At 46.3% G+C, this 25449-nt stretch overlaps 1 protein-coding gene and 1 long non-coding RNA gene across 5 annotated transcripts in view; one reads left to right on the forward strand and one right to left on the reverse strand.

Moving 5' to 3' along the window:
- The window catches only part of GRHL2 (grainyhead like transcription factor 2), a 71416-nt gene extending 71105 nt beyond the window's left edge, over positions 1–311 (reverse strand). For all 4 annotated transcript variants that reach the window (XM_087748431.1, XM_087748439.1, XM_087748446.1 and 1 more), the window contains exon 1: positions 1–311. In XM_087748431.1, the coding sequence (XP_087604557.1) occupies positions 1–20 (20 nt within the window). In that variant the 5' untranslated portion in view covers positions 21–311.
- LOC148057264 (uncharacterized) lies at positions 309–25449 on the forward strand. Its single transcript, XR_015702537.1, has 6 exons — positions 309–439; positions 4201–4423; positions 15452–15574; positions 23227–23480; positions 24280–24466; positions 25356–25449. It is a non-coding gene; the product is annotated as an uncharacterized LOC148057264 (long non-coding RNA).

Below are 25449 nucleotides of genomic sequence, written 5' to 3' on the forward strand. Positions count from 1 at the left end.
TTGTCCGTCTCTTGTGACATGTTTGATCCAATGAACTCTCTCCCCTTTTCCCGGTGCCTCCGTCTCCCTGGCGGAACTGGACTTTCAGGTCTGTGCAGGTGAAGGTGTGTGTGAACGCCCGGGACGGCAGAACCAGAGCTACTGGTAATTCTGCTTTCCTTCCCCCCCTCTCCCGGCTCCGCAGCCAGCCGCCGAGGTAGGACAGGTAGAGCCCCCTCCCCCTGGCATGTGGGGAGCGGCGGGGCTGGGGCCGGGGCGCCGGCAGGCGAGGCTCGGCGGGCTCGGCGCGGCGCGGAGAGCGGCCGGGCCGGGCGCGCAGGTAACTTTCCCGAGCGGCGCTGGATTCTTTCACTAAAGGAGCGGGGCAGAGGGACGAGCCGCCCGCTGATTGGGCGGCGCGGGCCGGCAGGTGCGCTGCCATTGGAAGAGGCGCGCACAGGTAAGGCCGCCGCCGAGCTCCAGGTAACGCACCGAGCTCCCGCGCCGCGCCGGCGGGCCGCCGCCGGGGCCGCCGCTGAGGGGAAGAGGGGAGCCGGCGCTGAGGCGGCGGGCGGCTCCACCGTGAAACAGCCTCTCCCTTCCCCCGCCGCGGAGGGAGCGGGCCGGCCGCACCGAGGAGGCGAGGCGAGGCGAGGCGCGGCGAGGCGCAGGGCCGCTGGTGCCTCGCGCGGCGGCGGTTGGCCGTTGGCCGAGGCTGAGGAGAGGCCCCTGGCCTGTGGCGGGGCGCGACGGAGCGGGGCACCGCCGGGCTGCTGCTCAGCGAGCCGGCCGCGCCGCGGTCTGCCTGCCGCATGCACCGGGCCGGCGGCGGGAAGGAGTAGCCGTGCCCGCAGTCCCGGGGCTGCCGCCGCTGGCCTGTGGCAGTCGTTGGATGGTGCCCAGAGAGGCGTCGGCCTTCTCAGGACAGTTTCGTAGTTAGGCTTTTTGTTGGGTTTCAGGGCTTTTTTTTTTTTTTTTTTTTTTGGACCTTACCCACGGTTCGGACCGGCCAGGTTTGACGTTGGTGAATGTCTTGGTGCAGAAGGCAACTCACGGCAGAGGGATGAAGAGGTGCCAGGAGATGACAGCCACTGCGTGGGTCTGAGAGCTAACAGTCGAGCTGGGGGGCTGAAGAGGCTGTTTTGTCAGCGGGGGGAAGCTGGAGAGAAAATGGGAAAGCTGGAATGGGGTGTTTAGTGTTTATTGAGGAAGGCTCTTCTGTTATGCAGGGGCAAAGTGGCTAAGAGAGGACTGCGCCATCAAACTGTCAGTCACCCTTCAGTCCAGTACACCCTACTGTGTACTTTGCCCAAAGACCTAAGTGGGCTTACAAGGGACAGGATGGGGCTGTGTGGGCAGCAGCTTTGCCCCCGATGGGGAAGGGGAGGAAGAGGGCCTCTCCCCATGTTGGGGAAGTTTGAGAAGAGGTAGCAGAGAGACTTCCATCTGCTCTCACCCATTCTCAGTCCCCATTCCTCCACCAGAGACAGGTCAGGACCCCGCTAATTCTGCCTGCTACCACCTGTCCTGGAGACATCTTCCTATACTAGGCATCCAACTTGACTGCTGATAACCTTTGCTGTACAAATAGTGCTGTATGCGTAAAGAATGTACCGTTACGTGGGGTAGACCATTATATTACTTACTGATCTTTGCAAGAAGATTAGCTGAATGATGCCAGAGCCATCAAATTTATACTGTTTTAGGTGAAGGTATTTTCCATTTTCTACCTTTGATTTCACCTGACAGGGAAATGTAGTAGAAGGGATATTCACAGAAATATATATTTGTATAACCAATTATATATGTATACACATATATATATTAAAAAGCCATGTAGTACTGCGATCTGGGGCCTGATCATCTTCTTTCACCTACTCCTGCAGCTGAAATCAAACTTGACTCTCTAAAGTCTTTGGTATTATGGGATCGCAATCAGGCACAAATATCTATTACTGGGTCTCAGGCCTTATCTGTATTCATAATAACTAACCAAATTAAGCCAATTCAGTATAAATCAGATTTAAGTCAGCTTAAACATAGCCCCATGAAGATTTCTGTCACTTCAACTAAACAGAATTAGAAAAATACTTCAGCTAGATTAATGACGCTTTGATTGAGCACGAGATATTAGCCGTTCTCTTCCTCCATTCACCAGGCACAGGAAATAAACATTATTATACAATCTGTAAATCCAATCAGAAATTGCTAATGTGGCCTGGATTTTGAATAACAAATACTGGTATTGAACTTGTAGGCTGTTATTCATAACAATGCTTGTATGAATGATTTTGTATAATACATTTTGAGGAAGCCATAAGGCTTCGTAAAACGAAGCAGAGAAACGAGTAATTTATTCATTACAAATAATGCAGTCGTTTTGAATACAGAATTACTGTGTAATCTTGAAACAAGTTGAGCCTCTCAGGCACATTCCTGTGAGATACCGTGACTTGTTTTGGAGAAATAGTGGTAGAATGCTGTAACAGTTTAAGTTAGTGAAGCCCCCCCTGTTAACTGATGATAAGGTTTCTTTCCCAAATATTTGTTATGCTGAAAGAAACTTTGAGGCCTGAAAAGGTTACCTGTTTGAGCACCATCAATAGGATTAACGCCAATTTGGGTATCCTCTTTCTCTTTTTTAATTTTTCAATTATGAGAAACATTTGGATGTCATTTCCCCCCCCCCCTGTTTTTTCCTGTATGAAATGTATAGGAAGAAGGAGCGTAAGATCAATGATGAGCTCTTTTGAAAATGCCACCTTCCCCAAGGTAGAAATGCTGCTGATGTGTGATTTCACAAGAAAGAAAACTGCATTTGATGCCATCTGCAGTCCTGGACCAAACCCAAACTGTAACTCAAACTGAAATGGAGTTTGTTGTTCTAGTACTGGGTCAAATACAAAACTGCCTTTAGCAGCCTGTTCTCAGGAGAGATTCTCGTAGAATGAGGTAGTCGGAGACTGAATTACTGCTCACCGTCTTAGGTGGTGTTCCAAGGTCAAAGTCAGGAATAGAAGTGGAAAATGCAGTAATGAACTCTTGATTTGACGTTGTTGGAGATGACAACTGTTATTTAGTTGGGACTTGCTTAGATGGAAAAATACACCTTGAAAATTATTTTAACTAGGTAGGTAGGCATAGGGCTCATCATTTTCCGGGTGAGCCTTTTGCTTCAGACTGCAGACTGGAATCAAATTGAAAGCGTTGGAGTCCACCTCTAGCTGAGCAGGTCAAACAGGTCCTACCTAATCCAGCCTGATGCTCATTCTTCATGATCTACAAAATTATTATAAACTAATCTGTTAGTCATTGAAAAATCAGCTAATGTTATTTCTGGCCAGACCAGTCTCGCTTCCTGTAGAATAAAGGCTGTGTGGAGCAAAAATGAAATAGTCGTGCAATATGTTATTGAAGATCTAGGACTTGTCTTTGGAGTGTACAGGAAAAATTTAAAATAGTAAACTGCTGTTTTTCATACTGTGCTTGCTTCTTTGTGCCACAGCTGATTTTTTTTTTGTGGCGTTGTAAGGATTCAGTGTAGAATTCAACTGTCTAAAGCTTTACCTCATGTTTACACTGTGTACTCCATAGCAGCTAGCGTCAGTGTTGTTTGGACTTGCCAGCACTGGGTAAAGGAAATGGAGTGTACAAATAAGGCTTAACTAGGCTTACTAATTGCACTAAGTACCTAAAATATCTTTCAGAAAACTATTAAAAGAAGTCTATGCGATAAAAGATGTTAGAGAGATATTTATGTCAAAACAGTGTTGTAAAGCAGTTCAGTGAGAGAGCAGATGTTTGAAAACAACTGTTTTCAGTAGGCAAGGATTACCACATATTTTTATTTGTGTCTTTCTGTGTCATTGATGGCTGTTGATATAAAATGTGCTCTCTCACAGTAAGTTCAAAGACAACCACCTACTTACTAATTTTGTGATATGCAACATTTACTGTTAATCCTCCCCATAGCCTTTCCTTTGTAGTCGTCTTCTGTATGAAACTATTTACTGGAATTTGTGCAGACCTTGATCCTCAACTGACTTCAATGAAGCAGTCACGTACATCAAAATAAGTTTAACAGACTTCAGTGCAACCCTCCTATACCCCAAACAGATCTTTCTTATGCTTTAAGAATGAATTACTCTGCACTGTTAAATTCAAGAAAATAATTCTAAATAACGAAGACCCTGGTAACAGTTTGCTTCTAATGCTTCACAGTGAAACTACAACAGTCCTATCGGAATAGAAGATGCTGTGATTAATGGCAAGTACTCGTGGATTTCTGTCATGCTGCTTGGGAGCTGCAGTTCGTGCTCCCCAAACAGGTCTGCTGGGATACCTTTAGAAACCTCGGGCTCTGGGGTGCCTCCGCATCATGTATGACAGGAGCAGTTCAGCAGTGTGGAGCACCATGGAATATCGAGCATTTCCTGGCCACAGGGTAAGGTGTGGAGCCCAGCGTGGCACTTTCTATTTGAAATGCTGATTTGCATTTCTTTTAGATTCATCAAAGCAGTATGGAAACATGTAAGGAAAAAAGGAGGGGCTTTATTTATTTTTGTTTTGCTCATTATGAGTGTAGAATTCATGGTTCTGAAAGATGTCAAAGTTATGACTATCCCTTATATCTGCAATGCTGAACTTACGCAGTATGGCACACACAATGTTGTTTCAGCTTAAAACAGGAGAAGTCATTTTTAGTGATGAAAATAGCTCACAGCATGGAAATCCTTTCAGGATTGAGACAGCTAAGAAGGCAGCAAAGTCTGACAATAGATTGGAATATTAGGTTCATATTTGATTAGCAGACATTAAAGTACCAATCCATTTCATAAAGATTACTCACAGTTTTGGAACCAATTCAGTAGAATTTAATATAGAATGATAGCTTCTCTGCCGATGCTTTGATCTACCTGATAGCGGTTTTTAGTGATTCACTCAAGCATTTTGAAACATTGGGAAAATACAGTTAGGTCACCTAATGACAGTAATTTTGCTTTTAGTGTAAAACCATAGTGTGAAAAAGAAGAAGGCGGCATCTCTGAAAGACAATTTAATGTGATGTGGGATCCGGGACTCTGGAAATACGTTAATTAAGCTGACATTAAAATTGTGTGATGGCATTATGGGGCAGAGCTAGAGAACCTAAATAACCTGACCTCTGAGAAAAATGTTGAGAGTGCATCTTCCTGAAGCTTTGTCCAGTTGCCTGTGTTAATCAACAGGATCTTTGCGTCATCATAGAACAAAACTGCAAATTCATAGACATATTTTGAGTACTCCTAATTTGAACTATTTTGGGATGAAGATAAAATGCTGTCAGTTTGTTTAGGTTGCGAACAGTTCTTGGGGAATGTAAGAAGAAAATTGTCCTAATACCTATATATCCTTTTTTTTTTTCTTTAATTACTAGAACTTTTTTTTAATTGCCAGTAGTAGTTTAAAACCAACTTTTTCTCAAAAGTAAAGTTTTCCCTCTTTTTCTTTTCTTCCTTTTCCTTTCTTTTCTTCCTCTTTCTTTCTTTTCTTCCTCTTTCTTTCTTTTCTTCCTCTTTCTTTCTTTTCTTCCTTTTCCTTTCTTTTCTTCCTTTTCTTCTCAATAACACAGAATTCCCTCAGTTGTACAAAATGAGCCCACAGTTTTTCTTGGTACCGCAGCGGGTGCCTGCAGGAGGTGGGCTGGCCTTCTCTAAGGTCCACGGAGGCCCCGACTGAAGGGCTCTCACTGGGGAGTGGGAACAGCCAAGTCTGTATTTGCCACTGGGGCTGCTGCTCCCAGCTCTCATCAGTCAGTTCTTCAACCATTAGGACTTACAGAGCATCATTTTAAAGGAATCTGAAATAGGGCTGCGATCAACATGTGGAAAACCTAAGAGCTTCAAATGGCTTTGCATTGGTTATAAGCATGTTCAGAGTTTAAAAAAATATAGAAGCTCCACAGGTCTAAAATATTGCACTGCAATAATAAGCATTTTAAAACCAATGATGAATGTGTCTTTTTTTTTTTTTTTTTGCTCTAACAGTCTGTCCTAAAATAGGTGTAAGTGTTCCAGCATGCAGAAGGTGAAGGATGGCATATAAACAATTGCTTGTTTACTTTTCCCACACTCAGGAACTAGAGTAAATTCAGCTCAAAGAATCCACAGAAATACTTTCCAATCGGAGCAGCAGGAGTTGGGAAACAAAGCTGTGGACATATCATCCTGTTCGCTTAAAATCAATGGGGTTTTCCTTCAAAATAGGTCAATACTATAATCAAATAGCAAGGCACTTAAGAAATCACAGCAAAGGGAAAAAGCTGCTTTCAGAATCTGCTGAAGAAGAGGTGGGGTTGATAGCCCCTGGGCTGTTGCTCATTTATCCTTGTGGCTGCCCTCAGGAGCAGGCAAATGTTATTTTATTTGAAGGGCAGAGGATAAAGAGGATTGTCTGGTGGCACAAAAGGAACCAGTGTTGGAGCCAGGAGATCTCTGCAGTGCCTTGTTCTATGGAAAGGTCACTAGACCATGCGTCTCTGTGTTTCTGTTTAAGCTTTGTCAGCTCTGCTTTTAGTACCTTTACAGACAGGTGTAGCAGTGTCACTTTCTACTATTTGTTGTTATTCTCTTTAGAAAAAGAGGAGTATTTCAGAAGAAAGCCTGCAGCTGGTTTCGTTCATAAACATAAAGGCAGTATATAATATTACTCTATCAGGCTTTTTGGGCAATGTAGGATCAGAGCTTGTTGACATGATCTTTGGCCTTTCTTATTGCCTGGGTTTGGTTCTTCAGTGCTCAGGAGCTTCAAGATCATTTAGTCCGTGGCTTGGTGTCCTGGTTTCAGCTGGGATAGAGATGATTTTTTCTTCCTAGTAGCTGGTATAGTGCTGTGTTTGGATTTAGTATGAGAATAACGTTGATAACACACTGATGTTTTAGTTGTTGCTAAGTAGTGCTTACACCAGTCAAGGACTTTTCAGCTTCCCCTGCTCTGCCCGGTGCACAAGAAGCTGGGAGGGGGCACAGCCAGGGGGGCTGACCCAGACTGGCCAAAGGGCTACTCCATACCGTATGGCGTCATGGCCAGTATATAAACTGGGGGGGAGTTGGCCGGGGGGCAGCGATCGCTGCTTAGGAACGGGCTGGGCATCGGTCAGCAGGTGGTGAGCAATTGTATCGTGGATCACTTGCTTTGTATACTATTATTTTATTATATTATTATTGTTACTACTACTACTATTCTATTTCATTTCACTTCAATTATTAAACTGTTCTTATCTCAACCCACAAGTTTTCTGACTTTCACCCTTCCAATTCTCTCCCCCATCCCACTGGGGTGGGGGGAGTGAGCGAGCGGCTGTGTGGTGCTTAGATGCCAGCTGGGGTTAAACCACGACACCTGGGGAAGACCCCAGTTCTAGATCCCCTGCAGCCGCTTCGTCAGCCTGTCCTATCAGGTTCACCATCTCAGTGATATCGTGTTTATACAACGCACATGCCCTGCGTGCACCTACAAGCCTGCTTTATCTCTACTCAGACTGCTGTGAAAGTAGATTTTTGCTATTCCTCTGCTGCTGGAAGGACTTCCCTGACACCCAGGGAGATGTCATAACTACTCTGTCTCGTTCCGCCCCTGTGTTGTGGGATAGCCAGACCCAGGAATTGGACTCTCAGTGCGTCACTTTGACGTGCTGGTTCCAAGTTCCTTTACACATCATTTTTCTTCTGCAGTATCTCTGTTACCTGTGTGCATTATTACACTGCCTAATCCAGTATTGACTTTTTTCATTGTTTTTTTTAAATGCAGATTGGAGTTACTAGGTAATTCCAACTCCTTTAGCTGTGTTCCATGGCTGTGGCATATGCTGCTTTGTAACCCTACCTTTGTTTCTCTGAGTCCCTTGTTTAAGAGAAGGATCAGACAAAGCATCCATGTTTTCTCAATTCATTCAGGATGCAGAAGCTTCTTACCTTGTCATGCCCTAGACACTGTGCGTAAATAGGAGTTGCACTGCAGATTTTGCTTCCTTTATTTCAGTACAGAAAGCAAATCTCTCAGAATAAACAGATTTACAACATCTGTGCTTTTCCCTTACATTTTTGTTTCTTTTCCTTTTTCCCAAGTAAGTGGAAATCTTAGCTTCAGGAAGAAGCAAGGTGAAATTATTCTGCAGTGAAGGTGTTTTATGTGGCTCTAGGACAGAGATGCTGAGTATTTGCTTGTCTATGACTTGAAAACAATACCTGGAGATGGCTGTTTGTTTATATGGAGTGTTTGGGTGTGAGGGGCAAAGCAGGCAGATTTACATTTACATTTCTTTACTGCTTTTTTCTCTAGCTCCCACACATGAGCAATAGCCCTGCAGGGAAGGGTGGGGGCGAGATGTGTGTGTTGCTTCTTATTTCACCATAAACTTTGCTCTGAGTACTAGGACTTCTCAGGGGAAGGCAAACCCTGCTTTACCATCATTGGGGGTATAAATCGCTCCTCTGCATAATCAATACCATGGTTAAGGTGCTCGGGGAAGGAGGCAAAATCATATACTCGGGCTGTGTCATTCCAGAGTGCACTAGGTGCAGGAGCAGACATTGAAAGGTTGAGGAAACCTGTGTGAGAGGGAGGCCAAACTGACACCCAGCAGTCTCCTAGCCCCAAGGTGAAGACGTTTGGTATCAGGGTGCAGTTGCTCAAGATCTCATAGCCCAGGCACCAACTGCCAGGGACAGTTCCTGACCTGTAAAGCTTTCAAAGAGGTGCGCGAGGCAGACGTGGGGAAGTAGGTTTAGCACCTCTCCATTTTATACGTGAGGTTTTTGAGTAACAGACGTGCCAAAGGTTATGTGGGGAATCTGTGCAGAGCCAGGAATTTATTACCCCTTGCCCAAATCTCAGGCTGGTGCCAGATGCAGGCAGGTAGTTTGCTGAATGCTCCAGCCTGACTCCTGGAAAGTACTCTTGCATTCCCAGTGAAACCAGTGAGTTCCCCAGTTTAGAATACATTTATTTTTAAACTGCACAGGCAGGGATTACATGTTTTGACAAACTCGTGCAGGAGTGTTGAGTGCCTTGTGGATTCTTAGCCCCTGAAACATCATCATGCCTAACTGCTCGTTAAACCTGCTGCCTAGCAGAATCCCTCAGCCCTCCTGTGGGCTCCCAGGCAGTGCCCGAGAGAGCACAAGATCCCTTTCTCAGTCTAGCCTTGCCCTTTTTTTGTTAAATCACTAGCAAAGGTAAAGGTAGAGTTTACAGGGGGAAAACAATTCAGGGTGAATTGCACTCACAAAATAGACAAACTGCATTTGAAATGTGGCATTTTAAACTCAAATGTCTTTATCTCATTTTACCAGAGCTAATTAGTTCAGCCTATGTGCAGCATAGGTTGAATTTTAAATGTTGCACTGATAACTACAAGCTGATGTCAGTATCTACACAGGACAACTGATGATGCGGTATTATAGTTGACTTCAAGGACAGGTCTTACCTTGAGCAGAGTGGAGTCCTTTCTCACCAGAGTTGTATAACTCTTGATGAAATCTTTCTCGGTCTTTATGTATGTATGAAGTACAGGTGGTGGACGCTGAGCTTGGTACCCCAATGCAGCGGAGCAGGAAGTAATCCCATAGTGGGGATTCCTGTGGTATCCCCAAGGTCACAGTGATGAGCAGGCAGCAACTTGAGTAAAAAGCAGGACACAAGAGAATGTCAGAAGGTCCTGTCACCCTGGCTCTCCTGGCATCTTGTTGGTAAGGTGAGGGGGAATAACTGCAGGAGAAGGAGGAGAACCCTCCTTCTTACAGTGAAGTTGAACAAAGCATATTTTACTGAGATTCCTAACAGATAAACACATTATAGTCACCACTGGTTGGCTTAGCCCAGTAAAAGGGCATGTGGCTGCCCAAAAGGGGCTTTCTCTCTTTCTTACTCTAGGTCACGCATTTCTGCCTTCTTGTGTCACAGCAGCAGCCTTGCTCTTTCATCTTCCTCAAAACTCTTTTGGTTTGGGTTTGGTTTTTTAATAGGGTTAGTTTTCAGGCAGGTTAGTAGGCTGGTTTGACCCCCTAAAACTCCATTCCCAAACTGGGAGTGCTGGAGCCAACAAAAGGAAGGGGATGGTAGTTGTAGGGCAGGCCCACCTCTTTTGGCAGCAGCCTGGTTTTAGCTTTGAGTTAAAGTGATTGTGAAAGTGCATGCAAAGCAGTCTTCTGTTGGGGGTGACTGAAAGCCTTCCAGGTGTAAGCATGGGGAATTAATTACAGCATTTGCACAGCCCAGTTCTGGAGTCTCACATATGGCTGGCTCACAGGACGTCTCGGCTTTAGAGGGACGTGGCATCACCAGCAGCTCTGGCAGCATCTGGTTCTTGAACCTTTCAGCCTCCTCCAGTGGCTGGAGTGGTGGTGAATTTCTGCAAGCGCAAGACAATCTACGGCATCAGCATCACTGTAGACCCAGCGAAGCTTGTGAATTCATAGAAGTGTATGGATGAGTGCAGCTACCTGATCAAGAAAGTATTTTGTACGTGACAGGTGAAATGACCATCTTTTCTCAAAAGATGTACGTGTAGAAGGTGGTGGGCCTGTTCTTTATAGACAGTATTAAGAAGAACGTCAATCATTCAGGTTGTCCTTTGCACTGCATCTCCATTCTTTGCTTTGGAAGTGACTTCACAGCTGGCTAGTGCTCAAATTCTGTTAGCTTTAGAGGGTAGATGCCTGGGGTTAAATTCGATGCTTTGGCCCTCCAAACCCTTGCAAGGTGGGGGGTGGGGAGGGGGGATTTCCCCTGGATCTGTGTGTTCCCTTTGGGTTCCAGAGCTTCCATCAGGGCAAGGAGGAGGAAGGGAGACCAAGGATATCTGAAAATCTTCAGTGTAAACAAGGCCAATTATACACACACCAATTACCTCAGTGTAAACAACCAATCACACTATGATGGGGAGAACCTTTTGAGCCTGAGGAGGGTGCTTTGAAGTGCCTCTGCTGAGAGATTGCCTATTAATGCAGAGAATTGCACCAGCAGCAGCTGTTGGCTCCGGTGAGTAGAGTTTGGTGGCAATGACAATGGAGGTGGGGGGACTGGGAGTTGGATGCCCTGATATGACAATACAGTGGTTAAAATTCCAACAGCGATGAGCTAGTAGCCAGTGGCAACCTGGCTGTAGGCTTGCCTGTATCAGCCAACGCGCATCATTGATGGCAGTGTGAAGGAACTGGAATTTTTTGTTGCGTATGTGTGTAGTCATTGCCTTTGTGTCCAGGAAACTGCTCGACCTGCACTGTACTGACCGCTCACTTTCCCAGCAAGTCTGCAGCCTCCTCTGGCTTTAGGTCTCTCTAAGCCCTAAGTGTCATTTTCTCCTTCGAAGCACTACAGCGCTTGTTCAGCAGGCCCGATCCTGTGGTGGACGGAGTCCGCTGAGAATCCTTCTAATGTTGTGAGCTGCTGATCAGGCTCTATAGGGATGAATTCAGTCTGTTTGCAGGTGAATGCTGCTACCTGCCTAATGCCGAGGGCTGCAGCAGGTTCTTCAGCCCTGGTCTCCAGTCCTAGAAGAGGAATCAAACACAATGGTTTCTTCACAGGCTCTTCTCCCCAGGCCACATGCCTGCTCCTCTCTTAAAGCTCCCTTAACATTCACTGCATCCAGCCCCTGTTCAGTCTGGGGTCAGCTGCTGGGTTTGCCCTCCTACGCTCAGCAGAGCTGCGTCATCTACCTCTAGACATGACACATCAGTGCTATAAGGGCAGATACTTCTCCTGTACGTGCAGAAGTGAATTCCAGTTTTTTAGCAGTACCTACATGATTTCTCGCATTTTCTGTGAAAGAATGCAAGTAAATTGTACCCAGGTTAACATAAATGTGTCTAACTCTCAGCGGGGAGAGGATTATGTCAATTTAGGCTAATAGCTGCCAAATAATAGCCACGCAGATACTCTTAAATTGGTTTAATTTATGTCTGCTGGCCCTGACAATTGGAAGAAAAGAGAAATATACACAAAGCATTCAAAGCTTGGGGTGTTGTGATGCTAATTGAAAAGTCCCCAAAGGAAGCCTGAGTGGTGTGTGGGAATCTTAGCGCATGAGATTAGTGGCTAATTAGTGGCTGGGAGCTGGAGTGCACTCCTCCCGGCTGTCTCACACTGGCAACAGGCAGCTTGGCCCATGCAGTCAATTCTTGCCCCTGATACTGGCGATAAAGCACCTATTGTGGGCAACAGGCAGTGTGATGATGGGAAGATACAAATAGTGCAGTGCCAGCGCTGTAGCAGGCTCTCCTTAGATGCACAGAAGCAGTGTCAGAGATACTGCTGTCTAGGTGGCTTGCTGTGTCCTGAGCCACAGCAAAGATACAGGCATTTGAGAACTGAGCTCTTTTTTTTCTTTCTAACAGATGCACAAATCGTGTTATCTTACTTTCTACCTCTTTCATGCTGTGTTTGCCGCAGATGACAGAACACGCTCCGCGGAGGCCCTGAGCTTCAAACCTTGCTTTAGACTCTGAAATGAATGTGTACAGGTGGTGGCATCCCCTTCCTTGCATCGTGTTTTAGAATCGTGACATTTAAAAAATAGAGGTTTCATCTGTCTGCCAGTGTCCCGGTATCTCCCTCTCAAGCAAGCTTCTCCCTGGTGCACGAATGAAATATAAGAATCAGAGGTTTAAATAATATACTTCTGTCATGAATCTAAGAGGTTGGCCTTTAGAAAAAGAGAGACATGCAACACTGTAGGAATTGGTGTCACTGATGCATCACTGACACCACTGAACTAATCAGGGCTTTGTTTGCTTAGGCACACATCCATTTTTCTCAATTGTTTTGCATTCATTTGGGAGAATCCCTTATTTATTTCTTCATTTAAGAAGTCTGTTTTGTAACTCTGAAGAGTTACGTGTTTTCTTTTCCCCACATTTGCTTTTCCAAATCTTAAACAAGTGTAAACACAGCTTTAAAGTATTCCACACCCTCTCGATTAAACTAACCAGTATTAAACTTCACACTGGCATCGAGTAGCAGTAGCAGGATGGTTCACTTCTGAACATTACAGAAGCAAGAAAACTCTTCCCATGTCACCAGCTGAGTAACGCAGTTTTGCTCAAACTGGAGTCAGAAGTGGGGTAACCTAAGAAGCCCGTGCTCACGGGCAGTGGCCTGGGACTGCGTGAGCTGGTGGTTGTAGAGTCAGCTTTTCGGGCAATCAGTGCATGGGCATTTCTAGTCCAGTTTCTTTAACCCTCCAGTCAACTAACCCTCTTCTCCCGCTGTTCAGAAAAAGCTAAATCATCCATGGTCTCCCCAGTAAGAGCTAATTACAAAGAGGACATCCGTCATACAGTAGCTATGTTGTAAAAGTATAAGGAGAGGTAAGGTTAGCCGATAGAGCTAATATCTTGTTTGATCACGTACGTAGTTGGGAAAAGTTAACAGACTTTCAGACATAGAAGTCCTTCTACAGGACTGAAACAGAAAACTCGAACTTTGAGCTGTTCTGGCCCCCTCTCAAAAATCCCGCAGAGACAATAGACACGACAGCCCCAGACAGTCAGCTCTGCCATGGATAAAGCCAGCTTGCAGGGCAGCCCCGAGAGCCCAGGTGCTCCAGGAATCTTAATAGCCTATGTGGAGCAACAAATTCCTGAAACCTTGCTCTTCGTTCAGTAAATGTTTGTCAAAACAGGAATGAGAGATACAGGAGAAATCAGCATTTTCTGGCCAAATCATTTCCAACTGGTTCTAGGTGGGTATTAGTAATGCAGCTGTCAGTTCTCACATCATGGTTTTTAAACAGACATCCTTTGTATTTGTCATTTTTTAAGATATCTTCTCTTTTGTCTTAAGCAAAATACTTATGGCTACCGTTATTGATGGTTTCAGATACCACTGGACAGTAACATTAAGATACCCAGCAGAAGCTGGTCAGCATGGCGACCGATGCAGCACAGGCATTCGGTGACAGTGCTACAGACTGAAAGATACTACATGCTGGAGCCTGGCTAGGGGCTAGGAGCAGATAAGACATCTGTTTAATCTCACTGAGAGGTGAAAAGGGGGAAAAATCCCAAATCAAGTATATTCAGCTGAATGGAGCTTGTGAAGGAACCGTTGTTTGCTTGAACGGCTTTTGAGAGGAATCTTAAGAGGACTCTGGCCTGGTGGGCAGGTTGCCTCTGCCAAGATGCTGCCTCCTTCTAGGAGCTACAAGAGAAAACATTTGCCCCTTCCCCTGGCCAAATTGAAACAGCCCCTCCTCCTTCCCTCCCGCTCCCTGCCGAGCTCGGGGTGTCTCTGGCTTCCAGGTCAGGGGCAGCAGGGCCAACGCTGGCTACTTCTTCACAGCATCCATTTAAAGTCAAGGCTTGATGATGGTTGTTGGTCCATGGGCTCCCCCTCTTCACTTGGGGGAACAGCCCTGTCACAAGGGCATATCAGATAACGGAGGTGGGTGTCAGCAGGCCCCAGCAGTCCAGCCATCTCCCCAGAGCGTGGAGGAGGCTCTGGCGGAGAGGATCAGCCATGTAATGACCTCCAGATCCTGTGTCTGATCAGTTCCTGCATTGCTGAGGAGTTTTGTGGGGGTCCAGTGGGCTGTGTGCGAGGGGAGAAGACCAGAGATTCTCCCCCAGCACAAGGACTCTTGTGTACCTGTTCCTCCTATATGGAAGCTCAGCCAACTGTCCCACCACCTACCACTCGCGCCTCTCAACAAGCTGGGAGACAGGCAGGTCTGGAAAGGCCTGGCCACCTCCTGGAAGAAGTTCTCTCTTTCATCCCCTTGCAGGCCACCCTTTCTCTTTTAATGTTTTCTGCACAGTAAAGAGAAGAAAAAGGAGGAAGGAGCTAAAGAGAAGGAGTTGCAGAGGAGTTTCCAGTTCCTGTAGGAATCTGTGCACAGGACGTTGGGTCTGCAGGAGACCAAAGCTGTGCTCAGCCCCACGAAACCTGGTAGCTCAGCTGTAAATCCCAGGATCTCTTCTGGTTTCTGAGCCAATCCCTCAGCATTTAGATAAGGTACTGGACTGAGCTGAAGTTGTGCAAGCATATCTGATCTCATGTCAGCTAAAAACCAGCTTAAACCACTAGCCTGTTCCAAAGAAAAGTGCCAAACCTCAGTCTGGAGCTTCTGTTAAGTTAAAAACAGAAATGCTTTTCCAAATGAAGTATAAAAGCCATTTTGCTTTGTAGATGATCTCTCTAACAACTGCTTTCTCCAGGTAACTTCCAAAATAAAATTCACCTATTAAAAAATTTAAAAATCACGTATTTATTCCAAAATAAAATTCAACGTCTAAGATGACATCTGGGAGATCTATAGAAGTCCAGTTTAGCTGGGGTAAAGCTAAGGTGAGAGACAGGTCAAAATCAAGCTTACATTGGAGGCTATCTGCAACCTTTGTGGAGGAAGATTACCATCTTGCTGGGGAGATCATGTTTCTGTTATTATCAATAACAATCTGGTTTATACCATTTACTCTCCCCTCTTTGTTAGGTTATCACCTCTGACAGCTGGGAGACTCAGCACGGCACCTCGGGTGAAGCTGTGATGAGACTGAATCATGTTATTGATTGAATCAGAAGTGTCCTCCGATCAGATCACCCGCTGTGAGAATGTGTAGGTACCACGGTCCTCGCCCCAAAGCGCTTACAGCCCAAGCCAGAGAGCTTGTAAGGGGGATCATAGTAAAATAGGGACATCTGTGCTATTTTGAATGTTGTGATGTATAGCTGTATTTTTTCAATAAAGCCCATTTTTTATTTTATTGCATTTTGACGTAGAAGCATATGCAATCTTACAGATGTTACAGTAAGAGCAGGCTGCCTTTCCATATATGCTTCTGCGGGGGAGTGCCTTTCTGTGCAATTAGCCAGGAGGATCAAGCTTTACGATGGAGCAGTTTGGTCTGAGCCACTTTCCCTCGCTGGCCTGTTGAGAAAGCGCTAAGGAGGGCAAAGCCAGCCGTCTTTACAGCCTTGCCGGGCAACAGTAACAGGCTGCTGCCTGTGTGCAGAGACCCTCCTGCTCCACCAGAGCTGCTCCTGTTATGCTCTGCCGAGCAAGTCTGAACCAGGTGAAACGAAGAGGAAATGTCAGTTCCAGCCCTCCCAGATGGCTCCGGGCTACTTCGTACACTAACTTTTTCAGCCTCAGGAGGTTTTGCATATTAATTCCTCAGCATCCACAAACTGCTTTTGGATCAGCACTGCACTGCCGAGATCTTGGAAAGCCACCCCACTCGTGTGATTCTGGAGACACGAGCTATGTCGCGTTTATTGGGCCGCCTGCTCTGCTCTCCTGTTTTGGTAATCCTCTGCTCTCCTGCAGGTATTAACACGTACAAGAAAGCTTCATCACAATAAACAATAGCCAAACATGCCACTGTTTTTTCCGTCCATCAAAGATACCATCATACTTGTCCCAACGAAAATCATGAGTGGGGCTGCAGAAAGGTCAAAGGTTTGCCGGTTTAGGATTTCGTGGGAATATACGCTTGTTTGGACTTGGCCCAAGAGCTTCGTTTACCTGTTTGACAGGTAACAATTAGCGAGTAATAGCTCTGCCGGCTGGAATGCGGCTGCGAGGGCCAGCGGGCGCTGGGTTACCTGGTGGGCAGGTGTGGGTGCAGCGCCCAGATAGGTATGTGCATGCACAGCATTCCTGGGAATCAGTTTTCCCTTAAAGATGCAGCGATGACTGCAGGGCACAAAAGGGCTGGGCTTAGCCCAGGCTCTGAGATGTTAAGCTGTTTGCAAGGTAAAGACGTAAAGTAAATAGTGGAAGAGAAGAGGGGCTGAGGAAGGGGCTGTGAGAAGCAGCTGCCCCTTTTTTCCCTTGCCTGGAGAAAGGAGAGTTTTGATTCTTCCCTGAGAATCTCAGTAATGGAGAATTCAGTGCGATTACAGTGTCATGGGGGATAAAAAAGAAGGGAAAGGCTGAGATAGGGTAGAGCTGATCTGAGGAGAAGTGCGTATCTGTCTAAAAGTTATGCGACGGGTGGCCGGCACGGCTCAGGAACTGCCTGTAAGGATGTCGTGTGCATTGCTCCCCAGCGGCAGCCCAGCACAGGCGCAGCAGCACATCGCAGAGCCGAGCAGCTCACTTGGCACAGTATAGATGTGAAGTGGGGAAACCCTGCATCAATTCCTTTAGAAACGGTTAAACAGCTTATGTGCAGTTACCCTCAACTCTGCCATTAGCAAGAATCCAAGCCTCGTGAGTTTATCGAATACAATCACTTTATCTGTGGCAAACGGCTCCATTTCCAGCTCCTGCAGCAGCCAGGGAAGATTCCTGCATCAGCCCCTCCCGACGTCGAGTCCCTAGAGGGAATCTGGTATAAATTATGTAGACAGTCAGGGACTTTGCAGGTGTCTTTAAGATGTTTGATTTTTTTTCTTTAACCACAGCAGGCGACCCTTCTCTTTTAGGAACAGAAAGGTCTGCTCATTCTTTTCATATTTTATTCCCATTCGTGAACAGGCTTCTGTGTTTGTGTATTTCCACTTACACGTTTCATACTTGACAATCGAGCTATTGTGTGACTGCGGAGAAGCCACATCCTCTTCCCTGGTCTCTGTATTTTCACCTGCAGAGTTGGACTAGCGAGTCCCGTGTTATTAACCACGAGAGACACGGATGATAAATACTGCTAGTAATATACATGTATGTTCTTATATATTTATTTATATCACACAGTAATTCTTCCGAGCCTAATTTCACTAAGATGACAAAGTATTTTGTATTTTTAATAAAAAGAATGTCTTTTTTTACTTAAAAATGCTTCCCTGTCTGAAAGGACTTTATCCTTGGTGTACTAATGGATGTCATTTGAGGAAAAAGAAATCCAAGTATAATTAGAGACCATTTCCCTTGATCTTAAAGGACCCAGCATCACTTTGAGTCATTAAGCATTATTTGTACGCTGTTATTTAGTATGACCGTCATTAAGAGGGAGTCTCTTTGCTCAACTGTGTATGGGCCAATAAATGGTCATTAAGCCTGACTGCTAGCTGACACAACAGCGAGGTTTGTATTTATTCTCACAACCTCCTCACAAGCTACAAGCAAGCGCTACAGAAGCACAGAGTCACCTTTGCACTGTGGACCAAACTGAAGCGAAAATATAACCCTTGCTGAGAAATGCGTGGCAAGCCCCTTCCCACAGCCACTGCGTAAGAAGATGCAGCTGTCTGTCCTGGGTTGGACAAGAGGCTCATCCACTGCACTGCGCACCTCCGAGAGCCCCCACCCCGGGCACTTTGGGAAGAAGTGAGCAGCACCCTTCCCCTTCCAAGCATCCTCCACTCTGCATCTCAGACTTCCTCAGCTGGAGCTTGCATCTATGTCTCTGTGTTTCGCACCTCTGAGTCAACACTTTGAATCTGTCAGACCACCATTTGAACCCCTGTATACTTCTGATCTCCATAATGTCACGCAGCCATGAGCCCCACAGGTTATGAGGTACTTAAATAATAATTTTGTTTGTTATAAACCACGTTTCTGATCATGGCACTTGGCATCTATGGTGAAACAGCAGGCAAACTGTTCCGTCTCCCATTTATTGCTGACCTCTACAACCTGCAGAGTCCTGCACGTTTTGGTGCGTCTTCCTACGATGGCTGTTGCAACCTTAACGTTTCTGATCGCCCCCCTTTTGGGCATGGAGGACAGGAACTGCAGGCAGCGTTCAAGACCTGGGGCACCTTAGATGTGCCCGGCAGTGTACCAATGCTTTCATTCCTGATGTTGCTTTGGCCCTGCTGAGCACGGGAGCAACCTTAGCATGCCTAGCAACACTTTCATCAGACTTCACTCACTGTCATGATTGTGCTGCATAGTCATGCTGCACAAGAAGCACAAATGCCTCGGAGTCAAGTGAAGAACTCTCGTCCTTCTTGCAGCTTCCCGCCCACCTGTAGGTTTTGTGTCCCTCTGTGGGCTTGATCGGCCCGTCACTGGGAGTGAGTGGGAAGAGATCCCCCCCATTTCGGCAAGAGTGGAAGTCCTGGGAGCATCTCTTGTTAATGTCAAGGGGAGCTGGATGGAGAAGCTGAGCTGTGGTTAGTGCTGAGTGATGTGCTCTTCTGGTCTTTGGGAACAGCAAATTTCATGCTCACAGGGAGACCAGACTCATTAAGTCAGAGAGAAATGAAGTGCAGTACCAGTGACGGCCCTATGAGAGAGTTTTGCCTCACCGTTCACTTTATTAAATGCTTTCTGTCAACACAAGGAATTCAGCCTTTCAGTTTGGTGACTGCTGCTCTCCACTATATCAGCACTTTACCCAGAACAGTTGTAAACATTTAAAGAGTGACATCAGTTAAAGGTGACTTGGGAACGAATGTGATATGAAGAACTTGGAAAGACTGGAAGAATAGCTATTGTACCAAATGCTTTTCTAAACGGACACCGGACGGGATGAAGGGTGATGGTTTGGGAGGCAGCCTTCCCACTTCAGGAGTGCAGTCATGGTGATTAAACATACCCTTTAGAAGCACCCACTGTCTCGGAGGGGCTTCCAGCCATCACTGAATGAAGCTTACAATGAATGACCCACTGTGTCTTAAGAGGCAGGAGGACTCCACCTGCTATTTGGGTTCTGTACAAAAGGCTGAATGTGGGGACTCTGTAGAGTACGACGAGGGCTCTGTTGTTCACTGGTAACTACCAATAAAGAGTCCACTAGTTAAAGTGGATCATAAATGGCATCTGAAGTGGTCTTTCGCCCCAGCAAAGGATATTCCAGGACGGCAACATAGGAAAAGGACCAACTCAAAGGAATTCACCACCACAGGTTATTCCCAGGCAGCACCACGCTGTGTAAGAAGGAATGGAAAACACGTGGCCTTATCCTCTGTGAAGTGTTTGTGGAGTTTTTGTCACCATAGTACCGAGTCACCAAACACAGAAAGGTCCCTCCCACGATTCATAACTGAACCCACAGTGGCCGTTGCTGTTTCTCGCAGTCCTTCTCGCTCTACCCAGCGTGTAATAGCTGAATGGAGCAATGCTGGACACTTACAGGCCTCTCCATCCTCCCAGCACATTGCAAACAAGCAGCTCTTTCTGAGCTTTTCTGGGCAGGTGAAAAGAGCAGGTAGTTCTGTGGACCGTTTCGTACAACCGTAGGTCTGACTGGTGTCACCTGCTGTTACCAGGGTACGGATTCATGAAACAATGCATTGTGAGCCCTGGGGTTCAGCTGTCCATCACCAGACTCGATCTATTTGGAAAGAAGTTTTCTGAAATAGTTATCAGCTTGAGGCTGATAACCTAGTATTAAGAAATTTTAAGCCGAAATAGTTCCCCTGCATGTGTCAGTGAGGATAAAGAAAAACGCACTATTTTGTCCAGTTTTGTTGTTTTTATATTTATGAGCAGTTCCGCCGTTTCCATGCCTCAGAGAAAGATGCTGAAAGTTAGCATGGCATCAGGAGAGGTAGAAAGAAAAAAAAAAACTGCTTCAGGAGTCTGCTTTGAAAATCCCGTTGAAATTCACATTTGCTCAGCAGGAGCGTTGCTACTGTCAGCAGCTGACTATATCTGGGTTTCCATCCACACCGAGCACACGCCAGGCTACGTGTGGCCTACGAGCAGACGCCTCTGCCTCTCCATAACTCCCTTGCTGGGACGACCACCCTGGAGGCAGAAGTCCCCTGTGAAGACAAACTGCCCTGCCAGGGAGACTTTCTGGAGCTGGGGCAGAGGATTGGACCACCACAAGGAGCACAGGAGGGGAAGACGGGGGCTGGAGGCTGGGCAGGTGGGCAGACAGACTGCAACTGGGAACCAGAGTGTGGGCAGCACTGGGCTGCTTGGATGAGGCTGGAGCAAGGGGAGGGGACCTCCGGGCACAGGAGTAACAGCAGGGCAGACAAGATGGATGTGGGGGCATGGGAAGGACTAGGACTGTTTGAACGAGAGAGAAAAGCTGCCAACTAACAGAGGTAGAGGGAAAAGCGGTGGGGCTGGTCTGCAAGGAATAAGGGCTACTGATGGCTGAGTGCTGCGGTGGGGACCCAGTCTGGACAAGACAAATGGCTGTGGGTGGCCTCCTGGCTCAGCCACCACGTTTTCTGCCTGCCCCTGGTGCTGGATTGCCTGGAGATCTCCACGTTACTGACACTAATTACACTACCAGGAGCTGCGTCACTGCAGGAGAGTCACTTCCCAGATGCAAGCTAGACCACGGACCGATGCTGTTTTGAACGGCAGAATCACAGAATCATAGAACAGCCCAGGCTGGAAGGAACCATGAAAGATCGTCTGGTCCAACCTTTCACAGGAAGGGGAGCCTAGATGAGATTATCTAGCACCCTGTCCAGTCGCTTATTGAAAACCTCTAGCAATGGGGACTCTACCACGTCACTGGGGAGGCTGTAGAACTAGACAGTTCGTGTGGGACAAGAAGAAACTGGAGAACTGGAATAACAGTAAGTGGATGCCTTAGTGCTGTATTAGTACAGACGTGGAGGTCATCACGTGGAGCAGGCAGACGAGCAGAGAGGCCAGCTAGCTTTCCTTGCCAAGCACACGGCAATGAGCAAACCACTGCTGTACCGCTGCAGGAAGGCAACTCCCGCCAGTGAAAGCAGTGCTGAGGCCGTTGTGGAAGGGAGTGGTGGGACCCCACGGGCATGACCTGCCTCATTCTGCCCTAGGAGGGGCGTCCCAGGCTTGTTCAGCACAGAAAGCAAAGGCTGCACGGAGCTACTAATACCTCAAGGAAGTAACTACCAGGAAACAAACACAGTTTAAAGAGCAGTGTTGGCACAAGGACAATAGGGTGCAAACGGACTTTAACATATTTCAGGTGGTAAAGAAAGGGTGGCATCTAACCAGGTGAGAAGTGAGTTACTGGAAGAGATCCCCCAGGAGGAGCAGGGGGAAGGAGGGCCCCGGGGGCTCGGAGATGCGGTTTGGGTGGGAGACCCTGCCAGGACCACCCAGCCCTGGGGCACGTGAGCCCTTCCAGACCACTTGCTTGGGCAACTTCCATTTTGGCATCTCCTGACTTTTGAGATGTCACTGCTTTTCCAGGGCACTCAGGGAGCGTCATACTGGGTCTTCTGCAGCTTTCGCTATTTTATTTCAGTGAATAATGGGGAGCTCATATCAGCCTAATTATGTACTGGTAGTAGAAAAAGAGAAACAGAAAAAGGAAGCTATCTGTATTTAACAGAGCTGATCTGCTGCCACCAGGGATTAAGTCCTGACACAAAGAACTTGACTTACCCAGGACTGGTTGGGACAAAGCAAACAGTGCGCTGTTTGACTGCAGCCCAGCTAGCGATGGCAAGCCTCTGTGGAAAATAAACTGCGGCCATCACAGCTCAGGGGATTCTTTCCCTGCCAGGGATAACAAAAGTTATGAAGGACGAGAAGAAGTATCCCTTGGATAGTCACTGTAGTACAGTCTCTTCTTCAGGCTGGGGAAAGATCAACATGAAGGAGTAATGCCTTTCTAAGGGATATTTTATGATGGAAGAATTTAGATTGTAAAGGATTTGTTACTTTGAGTGACACACATAGTTTATTAAATCTTTTCAAATCTGTGAAATAAAGAGCAAACACAAGTCCCCGCTCCCAGGCAAACACACAGATAAGTTCTTATGCAACTCCACCCCCGTGGCTGCTTTTTGCCAACTTCGGCAATGACTTAACTTAAAATCCCAGGGCAGACACGCTCCAGAAGGCTTCAGCGTCACCTCAGCCTGAGCTTCCTTGCGAAGTGGCAGGTCCCTGGGTTCTCCTTCAAAGGCATGCGTGCTTATCAGCATCCCATGGAAGCTAATGAAACCATCTTATTTTGAGATTTGTGTAGGTCATGATAATAGCTGTAGTGGTTGGGACTGCTGTTGATGTTTCTTTCTTTGTAAGAATAAAGGGAAAGTCTTGGGGATTAGCACTGTCACCATACTCACTTCTTCCCTCCTCTCCCCACCGCAAGCTTTACAAAAAGAGCACAGACAAACACAACCTTTGCACTGCACAAAAGAAATATTCAATCCAATATTTTGTAAGTAGAGCGGTAACTGAGATTTTTTATTATATCATTGTTAAACATAGTAATAATGCTTTCATAAATTTTCCTTCTATGAGCAGAGTATGTGACACTGTATGAGAGTTCAAACCTGGATCACAAATATCACAGATTAATACCTGTACCTTCCAGATGACCAAAATGGAAAGGCGAGTTCACAAGTACTTCCAGTTCTGATAACTGCCACCCTACACTTTGCTTTTCCTTCCTATCACCTCTCCAGGGTCTTCCAAGCCTTCTTCGCTGTGGCTTCTCTAGTAGCTGTCGTGACGCTTCCTACTCAACAAGTGCAGGCGGCCATGGGAGTCCTTCAGTGTTTATCGGCAAGAGTTGGAGTCCTGCCCCCAAGAACGGTGGGGAGACTCCTCTTGCTTCAGGCCCGTGCCAGCGTGAGCTCGCTGGCCAACGGTGCTGGACGGAAGCCGTGGGAGAAATGCTTCCCCCCGTTAAGAGACCTGGTGGTTCTCAAAACAACAGGTAACATCAGTTTCCTCCCTTTACTTCAGCTTTTGACTTTTATAAAGAGAGGACAATACAATCATTTACTACATAAAGAGACATACAGGAAAGTTTAATACAGTGCTGTCTTTGAATGCAAATACCAGATGCTGCAGAGTCTCAGCTGTATAGATTTAATGAAAAGACTCCCTTTGTCCTTGTCACAAAGGAAAAATAAATTATGTATGCATTTTTAAAAGATCTCACCACTTCACTCTTGAAATATGACATTAAAATGCAACCTGAAATCATCTTTCAAATATTAAGCTAAAAATATTAACCTAAAAAGACATAAAGGTGGAGCTGACCCAAGAACTAGGGGTGTGAGTTTGGCCTATTCTTAGGCTACTGAAGTTGTGATCACTAAAGAAACTGAGCACAATTAAGCTTGGGCTGGCAGCAAGAGAGCTAGGTGACCCTGTCCAGAAGTCTGACTGTCCCTGTCCCATCCCGTCCCACCCCATCCCATCCTTAACGCTGGGAGAGGATCAGTAGAGCAGCCTGGCCTGCAGGAAGGCTCTTGGGATATGAAGGTGGATTTTTTTATGAACCATTAGTAGCATAACAGTGTTTCTCTCTGGAAGTGGGGGGGTGAACTTCTTAGTGCTTTGCTGTTGGAGCCAGCAGAAAAAAATAATCACCAAGTGCTTTGGGTAATATTCAGGGCTTCTGTCAACACTACCGAAATTACCAGAGTACTTACCATAGAGGCAAACCTTGGGAAATCACGTTAAGTGTTTAGCAACCAGTGACCTCATAGTTTTTCTTATTTGAGCAGCGCAGGATGAAAGCCTCCTACGAAGCCTGAGCAGACAACTGACGTGTCCCAGCCTGCTTCCTTCAATGGCTAAAAGAAGTCATGGCAGACATTTAAATAAAATCTCCCTAGTGCAAATCTCTCCATATGTGCAATTATCTCTGAAACTACAGCGGGGGACGGTTGCCTCTATGGGCAGCCTTCACAGGTAGGAGTGATATTTGAGGTCCTATGCAGCACTTTGGATTTGGGAAGTAGTTTAATCGGGTCTTGGAATATCTCATTGCACTCACTTGAATGAGAACACTTGCCCAGGACTTCTGAGGATGAGTGGTTTTGCACAGGTTAGCCCGTGCAGGAGATGATGGCAAACGCTTTGAGGAGGAAAATCTGAGTGTCAGATTAAGTCAAGGCTTTACAGAGCCTTGTTCTCCAAGCCCTTCTAAGCCTCCTTCTCTGTCACCCACCGAGCCCCAATGTCTATGCCAAGGCAGGGGTTGCAAATGACACTTATGTGACGAGAGTTATTAGGAAATACACCAGGAGCATCTGATGTCACCAGACACCCCACAAAACGCACAATACAGGATTATCAAGTTCGATCTCCACTCCAAAGCCAATGGTAATGCGATGCTGGTGAACATCTCCATAGTCCACTCCTCCCCTTTCCCAGATGCTGCTGTGTAAATCTAGCCTGAGGACCTATGAACTAGAGAACATACTAACCCATTTCAATTCCATTTATCCCTAATATCTTGTGAAAACTCTTGTCGTCTTTACAAACGCTCTCTGTGAAAGGCTGAATGAAGCAGGGAGTCAAAAGGAAATTTACCTTTCTACCCCAGAGAAATGTCCTGCTAAGAACTGAAATAAGCTAAGAAGGTCACTTCCAGAATATTTTTTTTTTTTTCCAAATTCCCAGACTGGATTTCTTTTTTGAAAGGAATGTTTTTATTTCAGTGTGAGACATTTCCCATTAGATTTTACTTCATGTTCTAGTGATTCAAAAATCCTTAGTGAAAAGTCAAATCTTTTCACACAGGTTTTGTAAATAACCTGGAACTAAATCTTTTCAACCCTTCTTTCTCTTTCCCCAGGAGCACAGCCAGAATGCTGGGATACCCTGAAAGAAAGGACTGCAGTGCTGTAAGTTACAACTTTATGATGGTGTAAAAATAAAAAAAGCCCCAA

The sequence above is a fragment of the Nipponia nippon genome, unplaced genomic scaffold (assembly GCF_047370975.1).
Source record: "Nipponia nippon isolate SJK-2023a ecotype South Korea unplaced genomic scaffold, ASM4737097v1 scaffold_1, whole genome shotgun sequence".
Lineage (NCBI taxonomy): Eukaryota > Metazoa > Chordata > Aves > Pelecaniformes > Threskiornithidae > Nipponia > Nipponia nippon.